This window comes from Taudactylus pleione, unplaced genomic scaffold (genome assembly GCF_031769625.1).
Source record: "Taudactylus pleione unplaced genomic scaffold, aTauple2 ptg000792l, whole genome shotgun sequence".
Taxonomy (NCBI): domain Eukaryota; kingdom Metazoa; phylum Chordata; class Amphibia; order Anura; family Myobatrachidae; genus Taudactylus; species Taudactylus pleione.
The window spans coordinates 7728346-7751007 of NW_028285194.1; the positions used below are offsets into that span (position 1 = coordinate 7728346).

Here is a 22662-nt window from a genome sequence, read left to right on the forward strand (position 1 = left end):
GGACTACTACTACTGGTGGCACTACAAGGAGGGGGAATAATACTACTGGGGGCACTACAAGGGGGGGGAATACTACTACTGGGGGCACTACAAGGGGGGGACTAATAATACTGGGGGCACTACAAAGGGGGGGGACTACTACTACTGGGGGCACTACAAGGGGGGGACTACAACTAGGGGCATTGCATAGGGGGGAGTGGACTACTACTAGGGGCACTACATAGGGGGAGGGGATTACCACTGGGGGCACTGCATCGAGGGACCACTGCTGGGGGCTCTATATAAAGGGCAATAGTGGGAGTACTGCATAGGGGCAAGACTACAACTGGGGCCACTATTTAAGGGGCACTGCATAAGGGTTACCACTACTGGGGGCACTATATAAGGGGCTTACTACTGGGGGCACAAGGGGCACTGCATAGGGGGGATAACTACTGGGGGCACTACTTGAGGCCTGCATAAGGGTGTCCTCTCCTGAGGGGGGGGGGCGCCGTAGCACGCACGTTCTTTCGGGCACCCTGGCTACACGCTACTCCTCTGCCAGGGCCACCTGCATGCATTTGCCCCCCAGGCTAAAAGTTGCCAGCCAGCCCCTGTTACAGAATGAAGAGGAGGAGATGAGGATTTATTTTATGGATGTCCATAGGAGGGCAGGTTTAGGCGGATGTGTTGTTTAGATAAACCAGATATATTAATGGTAAGTAGGTTATGCTCAATCAGTGAGATGGCTCTGTTTGTCAGTCATGCTCCCAAGTCTTGAAAATGACTTGTATCTGAGTGTGGGTATTGGTGCTTTGTGACAGTCCATGTTTGGTGCTAAAGGTGCAAAGCATTAAAGATGGTTCCATCAAGGAAAGATGTGTTATAGATGGTTCCATCAAGGGTAGCATTAAAATAAATACGGATGAGGATAAATATGTCGGAGGAGAGGATACAGTATGTTAAAGAAAAAATACAGTGTGATAAAATAATTGGTAGGTAGAACAAGGGATCTCCTAATGATTGCAGCTATGAATGGGAGAGTCTGAAATAGTCGAGTGCGTGGGCTTCAAAGGAGGGAAAGGCATGGAGGAGTATGGAAATGGTAAATGAGCGGGGCAAGAATTTGTCACCAAGTCTAGGACATTGCATGAGTTGCAGACCTCAACAGCAAAGTGCTGCAGCAGAGGTTGTGTATGAAGCTGATAGTAAGGTTACATGAATTAGAAAGATCGGGACATAAACAAGTCATAAATGAAGTTTAACTTGCCTAAGATAGATCAGATGTTCCAGAGGGAACGAGTGAGTATAGGGCTACATTTGTAATAGATAGGGGTGGAAATGGGGTTAGTAGTATTCTGATTGTAGATAAGTAAATGGTAGCGCTAGTAATATGGATAGGACCAATGTTTGGGGGTTGTGTAGCTGGAGGAGAAATAGACACCGGGTGGAATAGGGGTTTGTGCTTCATTAACCTATATGGCACTCGAGATTAAAATATTGATAGAAAATAAATATCCAAGTTTGAGAAGTGGGTTACAGGGAAGATTGTGATTCATTTTGACATAAGTTGCTGAAGTGATTGATAGCAGTAAAGTGTGAAGTATCTGATATTACAGTATTGGCTCCTGAGAGACTATTAAGTCCTTCATTTTATGTTCCAACATTAACAAAGCTACAATGAACAAGGTTGAAGTCAGAACATACCTGTGAGGAGATTGTGGGGTAGCAGGTTAGAGGCTGGTTAAGATGTAGTATGTTAACAAACAGTACAGGGTAACCTAGATGGATTAGTCATGTATAACTCCTCATAGTAATGCCTGCTTATCTTCCTTGTGATCAGAAGCAAAGTGAAGAACCCCCAACCTGTAAGGTATAAATCTTACTGACATCAATGTGGATTTATTACTACTGGAGAAGCTAAGTCTGTTTATCTCCTTTGGATAAGGGTAATTTCAGAGGAGGCCTGCTAAGGCATAACTTGTATGATGGCAACGTGCTTTTCAGCAAATGGACAATAACTTAACATTAAGTTTTATTACTTGCATGCATGTTTACGTTTTATTGGTATTTGAGATCTCACGAAAGCAGGAAGCAACGGAAGGATGAGGGGGCAGAAATTGCAAAAAGTGAAATATTTGCCAGATGTCAATATAAGGGCTGTGAGCTCACCCTAGGTCAGTTATTTTGTGCTCACTTTGTGTTAAGGCTGGCGTTGATTGATGAATTTTCTTTTTCTTTTGTGCACTCTGCCCAGAAATGTTCAATTTTAAATATGGGCAGTTTGAAATCTTTTGATAAACAACTTAATTTTTCTTAAGTGTCAGCAAAATTGGTTGTTTTTCATTGGAAAATAAATAATACCACCTGGATTTATAGTATTGGTCCTTTGTTTCAGAATGCTCCGGTATGGCTTTTTCCGTCAGTAGTGCCGCAGTGCGTAGACTGGATAATGTGGTGCCACTTAATTTAATCAGGCATGTTTGCCACCAGGAATTGCTAGTGCTAGCTGTTGGCTGATATGACACAGGAGAGCATTGGCGGCATTTCTGATGCAGGAGAGCATAGCTATCCAGCTATTGGCATCTCCAAAGTAAGAGAACAAAGCTGTCCTGGTGTCCCATCCAAGTAACTACAGCAGTCTAGTTAATGGAAAGTCAATGGGCCTTATTCAGAGTCAGACGCAATTTTTTGCATTGGTCGCATTTACATGTTTCTGGCTCATGTACCTGGGTCATAAGCGGCTGGGATACGACTGGAGGCATGGTTTCAATGTGAGTACTGCTAATGATCCCAGTACCCAAATGAAATCACATTACAGTTAATAGCTGGATAATGCCATTATAAGCACACAAGTGGCTTGTAGCATGTGAAGCAGACACAAATTAGAAATTCCAATGTTTTCTGACAATACTATACAATGTATGTGCTGCGTTATCTTTCCCCAGCTATGCGGCATTCTTTATTTGTGTAAACAAGTGTTAAACATCGAACTTCCGATGAAACATTAAATGATTCCCATTCATTTCTGAGGAGGTTAATGTCATCTTGCTGGCTGGACTGGATACTGTTATATTACACATAAATGGTGATCTTCAAGTGTTTTTGGGCGCCCATGCCTTTTCTACATGTTGCGCCCAATAAACCCGGATGTAGCTGGGTAAAACAGGTAAACCCGTTTAAAGTCCTTGTTACCGTGCCCAAACAGAAGTTTGGGCACCTAAAACCAGGACTTTTTGCACATTTCTGCTCGCCACCTCAGGAGGGTGTGAGCAGAAATGTGTCCACCCATGGCATTTGCGCCCGAACGAAGCAACAATTGAATTAATGGTTATTGCCCTCTTGCTGACTGGACGCTCTTATATTAATTGTATAGTAGCACACATGAGGTGTAATTTTGTTCTCCCTGCTTCACCTTAGTGTCGTGCCAAATATTAGCTTCATCCTTAGATAATTTCAATAGTGAGTTGTCAAATATATAGTGGAACAGGGCACACAAAATCTGTGAGCGGACAGAGTAGTAACGTTTCACCGCTGATCTAAGCTGAGTACGCTATTGAAGTGCTTAACAATATGAGTTTTGGGGGGGCGATTCAATTCAACGCGAATTGACTAGTGCCGGGAGCGAGCTCCCGGAGCTATTCAATTCAGTGCGCTGTGTGGTCGGAGAATGCCGTTTATCGCGCCTTAACAAGGGTGTTAAGGCGCGTTAACCGGCATTCTCTGACCAAAGTGCCGGGCACACGGCTGTTAGCGGCTCGCTAAGCAGAAAAACTGCTGCGCGCCTGGATTTCTCCTCTCATCCTCAGGGGGGTGCGAGAAGAAATCCTTATCGCGCCCAAACAGCGCAGTGTATTGAATAGCTGCGGGAGCTCCGTCCCGCAGCTATTCAACATCGCGTTGAATTGAATTCCCCCCATGGAGAGCACATCTGCACTCTCTTGACTGTCTGCACAGAGGTGTTCCAGCCGCTCTAATGCTACGTCACACTGAAGGGGAGACATTTAATCAGAAGTGGGATGGACATTGAGTAGGAGGGATCTACTGAGGAGTGGGACAGTGAGTATGAGAGATCTAATGAGGAGTGGGACGGACAGTGAGTGAGTGGACAGTGAAACAGACTGACAGCTGCGTGGTTTGGGAAAATGTTGGGCACCGTGCTCGTGAATAAGGCCCTGGGGTGGACACGGAGGGTGCACATCTAGCCTTTGGTGGCTCTAATCCAGGAGTATAAATGTGTCTAGCCAGTGGTGGCTGCAGTAGAGGAGAGTGAATGGGATCAATTTGGTCATGCCCACGAGTAAGTGCGGCTATATGCAGCACTTACGGTAGCATTGGATTCGTGAATTTGTTTTCCCATAGGACTGCATACAATAACCCACGAGTCCAGGGCAAAATTAAACTGCCAGGGGTGTGAGCACAGTTGCTGGCATTTCTACGCTGTTACGACGGCAACTCCGCCCCACCCTGCTTTCTTAATTGAATTACCTCCAATGTGTCTAGCTAGGCCGGGTACACATTAAACAATATATTGGAAGATTTATCGTTCCGACGCAGATAATGTGTGCGCACAGTCGCTCGTGCACATATGTCTACAGCGACGTTGTCTCGATGGCTTTGCTACACGTCAGATCGGACGACGTCACTAACGACGGCATGCAGGTAAGTGGAGAATAGATAGCTATATTGTACGGTTGTACACCGTATTGTGCAGTGTGTACAGCCGACCGATAGATCGTTCCATATTACCTCGGGTCCGCTGGGATACACATCGTTCTGATATGTACCCAGCCTCCTTAGTGGTGGTTGTAGTATAGAGGAGTGTGAATGTGGCTAGTGGATGGTTGCTCCAGAACTGGAGGGTGAAGCTCTATAGCAAATAACTTCACGTTATGCAACATTCACCGTTCTACTTCTTAGCTGATGGCAATGTTTTCTATTAATACAGGGATTTGATATCTGTAAATTTAGCATATGTGGAACATGAATCTGTTTGAAGAGTGTGTTGTAATAGACTAAATTACAAGTCTGGGTAAGATCTCTTTAGCACTTTTTTAATGTCACTGACAGCACTGTTTGCGATTTGGCCTTTAGTCTGGGAAAGTGGTGACTAAACCCATCTTTTCAATGAATGCCGGTGATATTGTGTAATCTACTAAGACTGTTTGTAAACCTTATGCACTGTATTAAATCACAGACTGTTTTAATTAAATTGATATCAGTATTATTCAACCAGACTGACCTTTTTTGTCTGTACTAAACATGTCATATTTTCGGCAGAATACTTTTAAGTAACAAATAGGCAGAACCCTTACAGAAGCAAAGTATAAATACACTGACGTCCTAAAGGACGGTGTATTTTATCTATACAAATCCATAGTAGTATATTAAGATGTTAAGGGGGACTGTTTAGTTTTCATGCGAATGCCAGAAGATTTCTGTCTGTGGAACTAAGGCCTGACTGAACATTATTATTTATTTTAATTAAATAGGCAGTATAACACATTAGGGGTGATTCAATTCAGCTGAATATCCCCAGGAAGGAGTTCCCGGAGCTATTCGATTGACCACGCTGTGAAGTTTGACTAGAACCACATTAAGTCTGGGAATGCCGGTTACTGAGCCTTAAGCTGGGTGTTTGGTTGTGGTAACGGCATCCTCTGACTAAAGTGCTGGATGCGAGACTGTTAGCAATGCGCTAAGCCGGAAAACAGCATTGGGGCCTGCACTCAAGGTCGATTGAATAGCTCCGAGAACACCTATGCTATTAAGCATCGCACTGAATTGCTTAGCCTCCATTATCATTTAGTCATTTTCTTCCCCGTGTTATCTTCTGATTTGCATATATTAACATTTGTGGGAGCTGCCAGTATGCGTTATAGAGCCTCTGGCGGAAATGGTATCCCTACTCACAAATTAAGAAAAAAATTAGAATACGTGCATAACAATACCAATAAATATGTTGTGAACAAATCATATGATCCTACATTTTTCTAGTGAATTAAAATCTCTTTAAAAATAGACCCTAAAGTAGTGGAACTGCTGGGCGAACCTAGATTCATCACCATCCCCCTACACTCCCACCAGTGCCAGAGTTCTCTGTTTTGGTTTGCTTAATTAGGACCTCTGTCATTTGTGCTCAAGCGTGGATATCCTTAAAACATGGACTGTAAGATAGCTTTCAAGACCGAGTTTAGGAAACAATGCTCTAGGCCAGTGGTTCTCAAAATCGGTCCTCAGGACCCCACACAGGTCACATTTTCCAGGTCACCCAGCAGATGCACATGTGTATTCATTACTCTCTGACACAGTTTACAAGATCCACAGGTGGAGCTAATTATTTAATATGTGATTCTGTGAGGAGACCTGGAAAACATGCACTGTTTGGGGTCCTGAGGACTGAGTTTGAGAACCTGTGCTCTTGGCCAGTGATTCCCAACCCTCAAGTTTTCCCAACAGGTCATGTTTTCATGTTTTGAAGATTTCTGTCTGTGGAAGCAGGTGGGATAATTATTGAGCAAAATAGATGAACTCACCTGTGCATGATTAAAGAAATCCACAAAACATGACCTTTTGGTGGTTCTTGAGGACTGGAGTTGAGAACGCCAGCCTTAAGCTTGGGTGCACACTACGCGTTCCATTGCACTATATAGCATTCTGATGCGGATCGGGACAACATGCATGGTGTGTATGCAGCATGGATGGAACAACACAACGCGCCATCGTCCACTGCATCGTGCAGTGTGTACAGACAGCACAATGTATTGTGCCGTCCCTGGGTACACACATCGTGTAGTATGTACCCAGCTCTAGGTACTGGTCATAGCTGATTTGATATATTTCAGCAGCTGTCTAGTCAGCTGCATTGGGTATGGTATACAATGTCAATATTTCTATAAGTTGCCAGCATAATGTCGACATTAACAGTGAATGCCAACGGTGGGATGGATTTTAAATGTAAACTTAAGTCTAACCCTTATTACAGCTTAATCCTAAATACATGCATCGTCATTCTGACAATGTTGGCATTATGTCAGGGCCGACATGCCAAATGTTTACATGGTGACTATATACCGCTGCATTAACAGTGTACAGACCATCTTCCTGGGCGTAGCATTCCCTAAGTAGCTCCTGACAAAGCAGGTCCTGCGCATCAGACCTCTGAGGTTGCACTAGTGGTAGAGTAGAGAAAGGTTTATTGATGACATGATTTATTTGCTTGTTTTTCTTCAAATAGGAATTAGATTGTTCCTGTCATTCTTGTGACTTTTTCTGACAATATTATTTTTAAAAATATGTCTTGTTGCTACCAGTGACAAATCTTCTGTAATGTATCTGTGCATAGCTGACCCAGAGAGCTCTGAAACGATGTCACTGTGGCCAGGTTTCCAATGAGGCTACTTCCTCTTTAATGTGGCTAGATGCTATGAATAGAACATATTTAATACCATCTTTCACCAGCTTTAGTGGGTGTGATGACAAGATACACAATGCATGCTTGTACATCTGTTCACTGTCTCATGGGATAGTGGAGAACAAAATGCTTATTTTGCTTTTATTTCTCAAATTCCATTGTTCACTTTGATGAATTGTGTCAGAATGACCAATTTGTCTTCCATTTTATTACGTCTTCACAAAACAACATCAATAATGTAGTCTATCAGCTATTTAGAATCTGCTAAATAGTGTAAAATTACTGAAATAGTATTTTGCTCTTCAATGCATGTTCTTCTAGGAAGGGCCTCAGCTTGTCTCATATCTGGTACTGACCAGGCCGGTCAGTAGGCATTGTTCTTGATTTAATTATTCTTTAAAACTGTGGTTGTAGTAAAGTCGTGGAGTTTAAAGGGTTTTGTTTTCAGTTTGTTAATAAGCTCCACAATGTATTGAAAATAATTGTAAAACTCTAAATTGTCGTTCAGGCTATTTCTTATTGAGTAACTACTTTTTATCATAATATAGTTACTTAGGACTTTCCTCTTCTAAACATACAGCAGTCCATACGGCAAGTTTCATTAACACTGTCATCTTGTTTATATTATACAGTGTGAAAAGTTATTCCCGCTGTACAATTTAAACCCTAGTGACAATAGGCAGATGTGGGCACATCAAGTATATCTGTGTACAGCTCCCTGCCCCTGAAGAGAGTGCTTAGGCAGGTATTTACCCTATCAGTCTATTACATCTGTGCCACAAGAATGCAATATTCCCAAGGGCGAACATGTCACTTGTGAAGTATTTTTAAATAATTATTATTATCATGCTGTCTCCTGAAGTGGAGTTATTTCATAAAGAACTCTACACACAACGTAGTTACCCCCACTAGACATACCTGTTATTGGGGAATCTCCCTTGGGATCTTTTACTCATCAAAGATTATGTCTGCAGACACTCCCACTTCCTGAGCCCCTCCGGTGATGGAGGAATGTGGGCACCTAACACATTTAAAACTGCTGTGAGCAGGGGATGAGATGGAAGACACTAGCACAGAACTTCTATCTATGGTGGTGGTGGGGTTGTGCTCTCTTAAGACAGGTGCCCCATTGTAAAGGGAGTCCTTCATTTAACATTACTTAATAACTGAAGGAGCACCAGAAATTTTAGCCATCATATTCGGTCATATATACAAAGCTTTGTGTGTACTACATTTCCTGGCACAAAAATATATGTAGACGTCTCGTCTGGTCACACCTATGACTGTTGTTTCCCACTGACCTTGTCATGATAAGAGCTGCATCACTTCCTGGACACACACGTTTAAATCTGAAGTGGAAGAAGGTTTGTGAGATGAGCAAAGAAGTTAGGAGAGTGATAGGAAACTGAGAGACTCTTAAAAGCTTTCTGAAGAGCGATATGTGAGGCCTCCGCTGAATATGGGAAACGTTAGAGTACTGCAGAAGATTAGATTATTGTGTTATTCACTGTACAAATAAATAAATGATTGACGAACATAAAAAATTTCCTAGAGCCACACTGCCTCCATCACCTCCTACTATCTTCCTAATCCCTGGCATTGTGTACCAAAGCATTCCAAGGGGAGGTACTTTCTATGATGGACACCCCAAGTTTTAATTTTTTATATTTTATAAAGAAGCTTTGAAACCCACACCAGGGACTTTGCAATTTAGACTCGTCATGTGACTTTTTCTTAAAAGATGCCTCTTAATCTGCTTCTTTATACCAATTATCTGAGTAAAATCACTAATCTTAAGTACTTTTTACACTTTTAGCGAATTAAGACTCAAAATTCTGGAAAAAGAAAGCAATCTGGTTAAAAGGGCAAAAGACAGTCCTATACGAGCTACTCGCGCCAATACCTTTGAGACAAAAATACTAATCATAAGTACTTTGTACACTAGTAGCGTTTTAAGACACAAAATTCACAAGGAAGGACTCAAGCATGGGAATCGCTACCTATGGCAGCGCATCCTTGTCTCGAGCCATATAGCTCAAAAAAGAGATGAGGACGCATCTGTACATACATAGACATGCACAGTGAGTACCCAATCACATGTCAGGAACTGATTGATTAACTTACGAGCCAGATCGCAGTAACAGCGTTCATTGTAAAAGTAAAACAAATTTCGGTCCTCTCATTCCCCAATGCATTCCACTGCACTCTGGGCCTGATTCGGACCCGCTCACGAGCGCTGGGCGCTTGCAACCGGGTCGATGTTGGCCCAGTGCGCATGCGCACGACGGAGCTGGCTCCGTTGTGCGCATGCGCAAGACCCGGAGAGCGACGGGCAAACCGTCGCTCCAGGTCTCGTACCAAAGGGGGCGTGCTGTCGATGTTGAGTGACAGCACGCCCCCTTTGGTGGGCGTGCCAGGGGCGTAGCTGCCCAGACGGAGGTGTTCCCATGGGAATGCCTACCGTCTGGGGCCGGCCCCTCTGACATCACAAGTGATGTCAGTGGGAGTGCTCTCGGCTCTGTTTGAGCCGAAAGCACTCCAGGGCTTGCGGCAACGAGACCCTACCACAAGGATCTCGACGCAAGCCCGATGGTCTTGACCATCGCGACCATCTTCCTGGCCGCTCGCTATAGCTGTGGGTGGTCACAGCTATACGAGTGGCCAGGAGGCCGCTCTAAAAATCCAGAAGGATGGCCCTGATTCAGAGCGAGCACTCTGTCAGAGCGTCCGGCTCTGAATCAGGGCCTCTGTTCCTTGTTTCATTTTACACTTTGTCCCATTTACATACCAGAAAATTTACCCATATAGATTTGTACTATATAATGGATTTTTTTTTGTCCTGACAACTTAGTACAGTAACCAAAGTTTTAGTATAACAAGATAAAATACATAGTCTATAGGACTAGAAATATGTGAACAAATAATTTTTTTGCATTACCATTTTACTTAACTGTTCAGAAGTACATTTTTATTTTCTTTCTAAGAAGTACATCACGTGGAAACATTTTACATGCTGGACCAATCTGTTTAACAACATACTCAAATGTGGTCAATTATAAAATGCTTTGTTCCTCGATATTTCTTGCCTGGAAGGATTTTAGATTTTTCCAGCATTTCACACTTTTATGTATCTATACCTGTTTTCCTGGTCCCTTAAAAAACAAAAATGGGGTTTGACTATGTTTTTTACTTGCCTTCTGCCATCTATAATACAGTACAGCCAATATAATGGAATGTTCCCTCTATCTAAACCCCATTAACCCTATTAGCCGTTATTACGACGGGGTTATCCAATTAGCCCCTCAAACCGCCACTTATTGGGGATCGTGTTTCACCTGCCTCAGGCAGGCGAAACAAATTCCTCTAAATCATCCCCATTTTCGTGTCCGAGATCGTGAAAACACACAGGTTTCATGGACCATGTATGTTTACTCACGAGAATAACGGGATTTAAGTGGATAGCCCAATAATGATCATCAGACAAAAATCACATAAAAAGACACTTTTTTTTGTGAGGAAAATGTTTGTGGCTAATAGGATACAAACCAATGAGATGTTTCACTGCAATATATATATTTTTAAATAGAAAATATTTATGTATATATTGAGGGACATAGTGACACAGCTCTGAGGTCATGGGTTTGGTTCCAACTAGGGCCCTGTCTGTGCTGTATAGTCTCCCTGTGCTTGCGTGGATTCCTCAGGTGCTCCAGTTTCCTCCTACAATCAAAAAATATACTGGTAGGAAAACAACCAAACCTAGCGTGTAAGTGTGTACATGTGATAGGGAATATGGTTTGTAAGCATCACTGTGGTAGGCACTGTTGTGAATGTCTGAAAGATTCTCGGTACAGCACTGCGGATTATGTGTGTGCTAAATAAACTGATAATAAATAATCTTTTCTTTTTTTCCCTTTTAAATAATATTTATGTAATATTTGGTGTGTAAAAGACATTAGTTCATCTTGGCGTACATGTTCTTATGCCTCCATCCAACTTATCTCTTGTTTTCTTTACTTAACAAAAATGTACATTTGGGCACCATTTTATTTTACTACAGACTTCCTATAGTTTACAAGCTGCAAAGTAATGTTTATCACACCTCGGGGGTCTCAGAGTCCCTCTCCCGCTGCTTCACATCTGTCACACTAGTTACTTTAATAGAACCGCGTCCTTTTTATTATTTTTTTTGCACAAGCAGAGGTTCTCTCTTTCTTTTGTTAATGTGAATTAAATATGCAGAGGGGATATTTATTGATAACATCCACAGTATGCGCATTCCTATGCTTGTTCCCGTTGAAAGATACATTCGGGCATGAAGATGGAAGCCAGAAGTATATTTCTCCTTGATCAGATAAAAGGTTGGGCCCCAGAGAGAGATGGTCATGATAGCTAGGTTCTAGTATCCATTGCATTGACAGCTCTCCAACCTGTGCCTGGGGCAATGCTAATGTTTTGTCTTCGGAGCATATCAAATGGTTAAACTTAATTTCCAGCCTCCAGTGCAGTATAAGTGAGGTCAAACAAAGTCATAGTGAAAGTGATCTGCTTCCCCTTGGGTCTAAATATCTGACCAGGAGTTGCAAGGTATTATTACAGGAGTGCACTGACATACAGTCAGGCTGTGGATGATTGTGAATTATCTTTTTTCTAGATCTGTGACCTCTAGTTTGTTGCACAAAAAGATCGGTCCTTTGTCTGTAATATTGCTTGTGGGCACCTTTTTATACTCCTTATACTTTTCTTTTACAGCTTCATATTCATATGACATGGTTTTATGCAGCTACAGAATGTACATATGAAGGGGTATTTAGTGAACATTTCATGTTACTGTAGAAATGGATTCAAGCTGCAATGATCAGGAACTCTTGCTAATTACCAAGATTTCTTTAAAGTAAATCAAACATTTGTTTTTGAGTCCACGCAAACATCATACTGTGATAGAGCAACCCTCCCGAAGGGGTGCCTAATCCTAAAACTTCCAGGGTTGGTGCCTAATCCAAACCCTCCTCCCCAGCACCCTAAACCTAACCCTCCTGGGGTGGGGTGCCTAACCCTAACCTCCCCCCAGTGGCGCCTAACCCCCCCTTCCCCTAGGCTAATCCTTTTCCCCGCAGCTAAGTGCTAAGGAAGGCCGGACTTACCTCGATCAATCCGGCATCCTTCTGCATTCCGGCATCGGGATTAAGATGGGCGTCGTTATTTTGACGCCTATCTTAAGTCCCTTGTCGGGCTTCTTCTGTCGGCATATAGACCGGCGGCATTTAGTCCTCCGGTCTATAAACTACATCCCGTTTAATCATTTGAGTGTCCACTGCAGTTGTAGGGCTAGTCATATTGTCTGCATGTAATATGGAGTTTTAAATTATATTTTCATGAAAAAGTAAATGCAGTGTTCTCCCCATCGCCCGGCAGATACAGCCTACCGCCTGGTACTTTCCCCCGCCGACCCCCGCTGTTAGCAGCCTCTGCAAAAGCTCTCTGGGACTTTGCTAGGCCGCCACCACCGCCGGCTGATCTGTTCCCCTTTTCTGGAGACCACAGAAATATAGCCGTTTTGGGTCTGCAGTGAGGACACTAGTAACAGGTACGTATGTCGGTGCTGCCGGGATAGGCCATCCATGCACGGCAGTGCGGCCCACGTTGGACGCTGCTGCGGAAGTAAATGGGCCCGGCAGCCCCGATATACATTATACTGGCAGTCACTAGAAGAACATAAGTACTTGTTACTAGTGTCCTCACTGCAGACCCGCGGCGGCCATTTTTCTGTGGTCTCCAAAAATGGGGAACAGATCAGCGGGCGGTGTTGGCAGCGGCCTTGCAAAGTCCCAGAGAGTCTGTTAACTGGGTGAGAAGCTGCAGTGAGCGTAATCTCTGGTAGGGTGCAGTGACTGAGGGTGTGCCCAGGGTGGGGTGCAGTGACTGAGGGTGTACCCGGGGTGGGGTGCAGTGAGCGTGGGTGGGGTGTAGTGACTGAGGGTGTGCCCGGGGTGGGGTGCAGTGAGTGTGTGCACGGGGTGGTGTGCATGGGTTGGGATGCAGTGAGGATGAGCACTGGTGGTATGCAGTGAGGGTGTGTGCAGGTAGGTGGGGTGCAGTATGGGTGTGCCCGGGGTGGAGTGCAGTGAGGGTGTGCACGGGGTGGGGTGCAGTGAGACTGAGCACAGGTTGGGTGCAGTGAGGGTGAGCACGGGTTGGATACAGTGAGACTGAGCACTGGTCGGGTGCTGTAGGTGTGAGGAGTGAATGGAAAGGAGGAGATGTGATAACAGGAGCAGTGTTGGGAAGATCTCTTTTAGTTTTTGCAGCAGTTCCAATCAGCCGGTTGATTAATACCCTAAAGAGCTCAGTGTTCTCCCCAGGCTGCTTTCTGCGGGCGCATCGCCCGGCAGAAACAGCCTACCGCCCGGAACTTTCCCCCGCCGATGCCCGCTGTGGAACGCTGGCCTCTGAAGTGACCGGAGGCTAAAGAAGCCTCCGATCGCTTCAGAGGCAAGCGTTCCCAGTGATGCAGTGCGCGGGTGACATCATGACGTCGCCCGCGACGTGAGGAGCCTGCCCCGCGCGCCTGCTGGATCTACTTAGATCCAGTCAGAGCAAGGCAGTGGGAGCGCGAGCGGCGAGCAAGTAAAGGTAAGTTCTGCCCCGTGGTGCTGCACTCCCCTGTGATACTGCTGCCTGTCTTCTGTGCTGAGCTTGCCTGACTGTGTGTCTTCTCCAGAGTGCTCCCAGCTGCTCTGATAACATTCAGCCGGGCTGGAAGTCTCCCGCTCACCGCCATTTTCTGTTCCCGTCCTCTGGTTCCGCTGCTGTCATTTGCTGGGCTTATTCCTGACAGGCTAGGCTTAGTGGTGCCCCTGGGGACTTGGTTTACTGGCCCCTGCTGCTGTCTCCTATGCATCTCACTGCCTCTGGGACCTTTAGACACTACATAAGGGACACAAAGCCTGGGGGCATTGCATAAGGGACACTATTTAAGCCTGGGGGCACTACATAAGGGACCAGTATGGGGGCACTACATAGGGGCACTATGTATGCCTGGGGGCACTGCATAAGGGTAAAGCAAAACTACAGGGGGCAATGCATAAAGGGGAAAACTACAGGGGGCAATGTATAAAGGGGAAAACTACAGGAGGCACTGCATAATGGGCACTTTTGACTGAGAGCCAGTGGGGGAGCAGCCTGAGACCTGTCAGGCTGGAATGGTAAGGGAGATACCCCTTATCCCTGCACATGCATAATTGCGAAGGCCCCCACCCAGCTACTTTTTGACGCCACCCGGCTGGAAAAAATTTCTGGGGAGAATACTGAAATGTATTATCCAGCTCCCTTCCCCCCTCAACTATCATACCTGTGTGGGTTCCATACCAGTGAAAGGCAAATTGCCCATAGTTTCTATTTAGTTTCTTTATCTGATGTCTGCAAATAATTCTGCAACACTTCAACAATTTTGGAGGAAACATTCTTGCAAAAAAGTTATCATGAATATATATGTAATATTATTGACTATAGTCCTATACCTGTCAGTGGAATTGTATAACCAAGGTCATTTATTTTACTAATGTATAATTTTTTTCTCCATTTTGGCAGTCGGCCATTTTCAACTTCCAGAGCTTGCTGACCGTGATTCTGCTGCTAATCTGCACGTGCGCCTATCTCCGAGCCATGGTTCCCAACCTTCTAGACAAAAATAAAACTGGGTAAGTGAGCAATATATTACCTTACTGTATAGCCTGAATTCTCCTTTTCAGGTCGCCCTTCTATACTCCGGCCCTGAGGGGAGGTTACCAACAGAGGGGCCAGCCGGGTGGGCTGAGCCTGGCGGCTGCCAGAAGATGACCTTGCTAGAGAAAGCCCAACTTGGCGTGGTGGCATTTGATGCGACTACACCAGGCACCTTATTAATGGGTAAAAAGCAATAGTCATATTTGGTGATCTCCCAGAAATCAGAATGACTGACTGTTTTCGTTTTAATATTGGATTATAATGAAACCCCCCAATCATGCATTGGGGCATATTTAATGTTTACCATTTGACTGGCAGCTCTGATGGTATTTCTCCTTACTAAATGATGATTCTGCAAACCAACCTTTGAAGATGCAGTAGAGATCGGGATTTACATCCCTACATATGTAAAACCGCTTAAAACGTGGGCTACTTAATGAACCCCTGTTTTTTTTTACTTAGGACTTTGGGTTTACTTCACCTTTTTTGGTGCTTTTGTTTTAGCTACTTTTGTTTTTTTTGTTTTTTAGCTAAACCAATGGTCACATTTCTGCAATGCATTGCTTACATTTCGAATAAATGTTTTTTAAAAATTTTTTATTCTTTAACAGTTTTAGAAAGGAGGAAAAGCACAGGCATGAATAATGAATGTAAAAGCATAAAAATATTTCAAGGGACGAAAACTTTAATATGGTAATATCAAGAGGGAAAGAAACATTATTTTCTGTTACATTTCATACTCCAGTTGACCTTGCTGGTGGATGTAGAGGGACTGATCATGTCACCTTTTAAAGATCAAACTGAGAAGTGTTGAGTAAATAAAAGGTGCCACAGGAGCGTAGATGAATTTCCGTATCGGAACAAAACTCTTCTATAAGGAGAGAAAATAGGGTAAATAATATTCAGTGTATTGTCTGTCCTAAAAGAAGGGAGGATGAAACTTATGATGTAGACAATATTGTTTCAGAAAGTACATCCCATGCTTGCATAATAGGGGCTACCTAGAGTCCCAGCTTCTTTTATAGTAACCATTTCAATTGTAGCCCATTTGTAAAGTAGGAAACTGGCTGGAAAAGTATTCAAAATCCAGTGCAAGTAGCATGATTTTCACAGTAGTGTCATGGGAGACCAGGTATTTGTATTGTACACTAAAACTTTGCACAGTGGGGAATTGCTTACAAAGGTGACATTGATCTGATGAAGTGTCAGCTGTTAAGACTTGAGCTCCTGTGGTTACAAAAAATATTATATATAAATAAAATAAGGAAAACTTATATTGAGGAACTAAACTTTATGAAATGACAATATAAACATGAAAAAGTTTCCAGCGTTAGAAGTTTACGACACAGTAAATCTAGAGCGCTTTAGTGAAGAGTGAACCAGAAGGGGTCTGATGAAGCTAGTTGGATAAACAGGTGAGCAAGTGACCCTCGAAGCAGCCTTTCTAAAGGAAAGAATGTTAGGTATGGAAGGTGAAGCAGGGTAGGGTCTCCGAGCCATTGACAATTACTGGAATTCCCAAATGTCACATCCCAGAGTCACAGCTATCAGTTCTGTGTAGGACCAACAGATTGCAGGAAAAAAACTAAATAAATATTGTCATTACTCTGATTCTTCCTTTTCTTCAAAGTTATTAGGCTAGGTAATTAGAAACGTGTTAAGGCCGGATGCGGTTTAATAAAACTAGGGCTTCCCTTGGGGCATTTAGGATCACTTAACTAACACAGTAAAGGATGGACTCACTAGGAGTGTGCTCACCTAGTTCAATCCTCAGGGCACTATAAAGCTGGGGTACACACCATACGATATAACATGTGATTTTGGTCTTTCTGCATGATCATCATATAGTCTGCACCCCCAATCCATCGGTCTCACCCATTATTCATTGCATTGTCGCATTGGATGTTCTGGATGTCAGATAGGACTATTCTCCGGACAACATGGTGTTACATGAAACATGTAACCATATATTGCGTAATTGTGCAATGGATTGTGTAGTGTGTACGGTGATGCAATATATTGTCACATCGCATCGCTAGGTCGCACCTTCGTTCAGATGTGTACTCAGCTTTACAGTGCATGTTTTTTAGGTCACAAAGAATCCTAAATGAAATCATTTGAACCTGTCGATCTTTTAGCATGTGTCAGCCTCTAATGAATATACCTGTGTGTGTGCTCCATGAAGGAGATGTGGAAAACATGCACTGTTAAGGGTGCCCTGATGACTTGTTTGGAAAGCATTGCCCAAGGAGGAGCATCAGGTTTTGGATTGGAGCAGAGGGCTGCATGAGCTCTCAAATAGACAATCACATAGGGTTGGTGCTGAGGTGAATGTTTGCCTATTTGCAGATGTGCTGAGTAGGGAGAACATTTTTATTGGAAAACTTTTATAATCCAACATTTTACGAAAAGTACAGTTCCTCGATTACCCTTATTTATGTATGCTTTGTTTTATGTTCCATGTTGTTCTTAGCATCTACCTATCTATCACCAACTGTATAATGATCTCAAAATCTTTGAGGAATCGGAATGGTTTGAGTACAGTCTTTCATACTCTCTTCTTTCCCTCATACAACGCTGCTTCAACTTCTCATTTCTCTTTGTTGCAGTGTGCTTGGCATATTTTGGAAGTGTGCACGGATTGGTAAGTCTCTCATTTTTCCTGTTTTCCGTTGCAGGTACTTACAGGCTCAAATCTTGCAAAATCTTGTTTCTTAATTTCCTTAACGTTTTCTCTATGAGACCAGAGCTGTACTCCTTTAGAAATACACTCTAATAAAACTTTAATTCTTATGAAAATTCTGCATATTTATCCAGCTCTTACCCTTTAATACCTGCCATAGGTTTTCATTATGTTGTGCTGTGTGCTAGCACAACACAACATTGATCCAAGGCGTGTTTACTTGATTGCTGTCTGTGAGCTGTTAGAGTCATTTGATAGGGTTGAAATCATTCAACCTTGCGTTCGGTATGTATGTTATGTTTTACAATGTAAAGAATGGAACTTCGGACCTGCGGTCATTCAATGGCTTTCGGACATGAGATGAATAGAGCAGAGGGAGACCATCTGCATCTTTTATTGATGTGTATCGGTGATCCATTCCTAGCTGGCACACAAGCTTTCAATAATGAGCTATTGATATTACAATTCTGCGATGCGTAGAAAACTGAGATTGTGTCTATCCACACCCAGATTAAAAGTGAAATAGATGATGTCAAAATAAATTAAATGGTACAAGTTCCAAAAATTACAAATGAAAAGTTGTCTAGCTCCATCCCAGTCACCTTAATAATGTGTTGCCCACTCTTGCGTGATACTAAAAACATTTTGTATGAGTGTCGCTCACTCGCACAATAATATACGAAGGTTGTGCAGATGCATTCTGTGTAAGATAAGAGTCAAGGTGTCAACCCACCATATTTGTCCTCATGCTATTAGCCCCATCTCTCCTCACTCACACTATAATCACTTAGGGGTCTATGAACTAAGCCATGGAGAGAGCGATAAAGACCCAAACCAATCAGCTCCTAACTGTCATTTTTCACAGAGAGATGGTAAAGTGACAGGAGCTGATTGGTTGGTACTTTATCTCTGTCCACTTCACCTCTCTCCAAGGTTTAGTACATAGACCCCTTAGTGATTGATTCAATAAGCCACAAACTGGGTGAATTGCCGTTGTAACGGCACCACATCTCGCCCCCATCTCACCTGAACTCACAGATTTTTGTATGCAATACTGTGGGGTTGCGAACAAAAATCATTGACTCCGGAGCTACTGTAAGTGCTACATATGGCCTCACTCGTGACGCACGCAGACTCGCGGCTAATTGCATTGACCTCTTTGTTTGCACCAACACCTAGCATACACTAAAGAACAATCCAGACATTTTATCTATGCACCTTTCAGTCTTAGCTCTTCAACTCTTGTGAAAATGCACATATTTGTTATGCCCACAAGAACTAGAAGTTCATTTATGTATTTTCTGAAAGTGTTGCTCTCAGGAAATGTGTAAAAAAGCTAAACAGCACGCAAGCGCCTTTATGGATCACAACTCACAGGTGTCCTAGTATGAAGGGATCCCTGATGCAAGAATTATTTTGTAACATGGAAATTTGGAGTATGCAGTCTGGAAGGAAAAGCTCATCCAAGCTTCCTGTACATACGGACATGAGTTTAAAAATGCATGACAGGCAAATCTAAAGTGATAGGTAACAAAGACTCTACCTAACAAACTAAAACATTAAGCCAAGTAAGGAAACGGCACTTTTTGTTACATGTAATCTGTTATTACTACACTATAAGCAGAAAATAAGTCGACTGAACATTATAGCATGTGATAGGAAAATATCCTTCTTAACCAAGGGGATAATAATTACTGAGATATGTACAGGGTGGTCATAATTCAGTATCCCTTATTCAGAGCAGAGATATGCACAGACCCCCGTGTATTGGTTCTAATTCATTTTACCAAAACCACCTCACATGTTTTAGATCTGTTTTCTAAAAACAGAAAATCACATAATTTGGGCCTGACTGTGCAGTCTGCAAATACTAGGTCCCTATTTAAAAACATCAGAGGCTGGTGGGAGTCGTGCTAGTCCAGAGTGAAGGAGTCTCGACCTTCAGGTGTATATACATAACCGTAATATGGAATATATTAGGGGGAAAGATCATAACTTTGGCCACATTTATGACAAAAACCTCATATATGATGTATAATTATTAAATTGTTGTATGGTGCAACCTGCTCTCCCCTTTTTTCTATGTTGTAGCCGTATTCAATTTGAGCCGAGCCACGTTAAGTTAACGCGGCCCGGACTTAACGCCGACTTTGCCTGTTTTGGAGGCGGAAAAGTATGGCGCGCTTGCATGCTTTACCCCGTATTCAATTTGAAAGTAGGCGTAAACGGGACCCGGCGATACTTTAACAAGCGTAAAGTATTGTCAGTTTTGGGGAAATCAGTCTGACACCCCCCAAATGATGCTCTGACTTGGGGGTTCACTATGGTAGCGCCCGATTTGGATTGCTGAAGGTATTTGGTGTTTTTAAATGGGCTCAATAGCTGCTAAATAGCATTTTTCTATACCTGATGCAGAATAGTATTAAGTAGTATTTTTTACAGAAAATAAGTTATCCCAGCAAAATTGGGGTACTTGAAAATGGGGGTCAGAATATTTAAAGATGAAAATATTGTGAAAAATCCACCTGCCGCAAACACCTGCAATAAAAAAAACACTTGGGGCATACTTGGGGGCCCCCCCCAGAGTCAAGTTCACTAGTTTTTAAGTTTGTACCCCAACATTTGTTTTTTCGCCCCCTTTTTCAAAGGCAATTTTTGGGGTGTCCTTAAGTTTTTTTTTTCATTTGTTTTTTTTTACACAGATTACCTTTTGGGGGACTGTCTGAAGGCTGCAGGGAGGTTCCTGCAACATTGCACCCCAAAACCCCATTCTGCACTTTTTTCCGCCTGCCATTCATAGGCGATACTTTACCGCCTATTTCATTGCATTGGCGGAAAGTCTTTCAAATTGAATACGGGGTAAAACCAAAACAGGCGATAATGACGTCATCAGCGGTAACTTAACGCGGATCCGGACTCAACTCTTCAAATTGAATACGAGCCTAAGTCTCAGCTCGGTAGCACATCCCATTAGAAGAAGCTAGGGTGTGCAGTCCAGGCCCTCTCCCCCTAACAGATGTATACATGTATAAGATTCACTTAGTGACTCTTTTTTTCATTCTCACTATTAATAAGATTAGGTCCTCTTCATATAGAGAGATGTCACATTCATGACATCACTAAGTGACCCACATGCTCTTTAGTAGGGAGGTTTCAAATTCATGTCATCACGAAGTGCTATTTTTCTTTTTTTTTGTCACGTTAACCAGGGGTATCTCCTTTTGTTTGTAGACTTCACACTACACTGTTGATATAAATATAGTGGGGAGGGCAATTAAGGTGATTGAAGGAAGGCGCTAGCCACGTCCCATGATGCAGACCACACCCCCACAGCACTAGTCACACCCCCATACGGCGGCCCACAATAGGCCCTTTGTAAATTTCAGCTCCAAGCCTGTGTGGACCTTAATTTGGCACTGAGCATAATAGATATTTTTTGGTGGCAAGTTATAAATGCTGATTGCACCAAGTGGGCCTCATTGTTTAGGTCGGTGTGTCCTGATTTATAGCAGATTGTGCACATTTGCTGGAAGAACTGAATTATTTTAAGGGTTAGCAAATTTATGTTTTTGTTTCCTCTTTCTTGACTTTTATATTGGGAATGACGGCCTTTGCATATTACATTAGAACATGTTGACATTTTCAACCACAGATTTTAAATCAATCCATCTGAAAACATCAGCGTTGGTAAACCAACTGGTAAATAATATAAGATCCCTAGAATAGATATTAATCCTTTTTACTTGGTGAAAGTCGTATTCACTTAAAAGTAGTGAAGGCTGCCAAGGGCTGCAAGCTAGAAAAGAGATGGCCGCATGCAGCCCCCAAAGCACTGATTTGACATGCATGATCTATGAACCAGAATTGCGGCACATTCATTATAACCGTGTACTGCTGCCAACTCAAACAAAATCCTGAATAAATATCCTCAAACAAAGTCTGGCTTCACACGATACCAATGCCTGTCTAAATTCATCACAGATTGTTTAGTTCAATAGACATTATAGCCATGTATCATAATGTTTATCGTCCTGATTGACATGCTGTCTTGCACACAAGGGAAATACGTACACATGATATATTTCAAGGTGACTTCATATGCCAAAAACATTTTAATCTTGGATAGGTTTCACCATTTGTGCAGACCTGGGCACTTTTTTATCAGACTGAGTTTGCTTCTTAGGTCTCAAGCTTACATTATCTTCTGAGGTTTAATATCGTTTTCTGTAATGTAAATGTGCGGTAGTATGATGTCATGTTATCTCTCTCTCCCTCTCTCACAGGTGAACGGAAAAGTCCATACGTTGCCGTATGCTGCGTGGTGATGGCTTTCAGTATACTTTTCATGCAGTAGTCTCCCAAGGACCTCAGCTTTAAACCTTTATTTTCTCATGGATTATGTATCATCATGATCATTAATATGTTTATAAAGAATTTATCTTGTTTGATGCACTGAGTGTCTGAAAGTATAAACTGCACGTTTTGGGACCAAGATGGTCTTACAGAGGATTTGGAGAACATTTGCATTCAGTGTATAATTTAATGTTTTATGTTTTTTGAGGGGGGTTTTGTTTTTTTGTTTTGTTTTTTTCAAATAACACTCAGATCCTTTGAAGTCAAATTGTTCTTGTGAAAGAAACAACCTTTTTAGAAATTCTCAGTAAATTATTCAAAACTTGGAAAACATTTTTTATTTCATTTAACCGCAGACTGATAAACTTAATAAAATGAAATTGCTAACCTGTTTTTAGAAACTAGTTTCTTGTGTTTTTGCCCTGTGTTGTTTAGATTGAAAAAAGTAAAAGCATTGTGCTGTTTATTAAAGAAACAAAGTACTAAACTATAGTAACTGCTTTATTTT

At 42.6% G+C, this 22662-nt stretch overlaps 1 protein-coding gene across 1 annotated transcript in view; it reads left to right on the plus strand.

The window, feature by feature from the left end:
- The window catches only part of TMEM167A (transmembrane protein 167A), a 30214-nt gene extending 7968 nt beyond the window's left edge, over nt 1-22246 (plus strand). The window contains exons 2-4 of the mRNA XM_088457913.1: nt 14984-15093; nt 17728-17762; nt 22085-22246. Coding sequence (XP_088314039.1) covers nt 14984-15093; nt 17728-17762; nt 22085-22155 — 216 coding nt within the window. The 3' untranslated portion in view covers nt 22156-22246. The remainder of the gene's footprint in view (nt 1-14983; nt 15094-17727; nt 17763-22084) is intronic.
- The last annotated feature ends 416 nt before the right edge of the window (nt 22247-22662 follow it).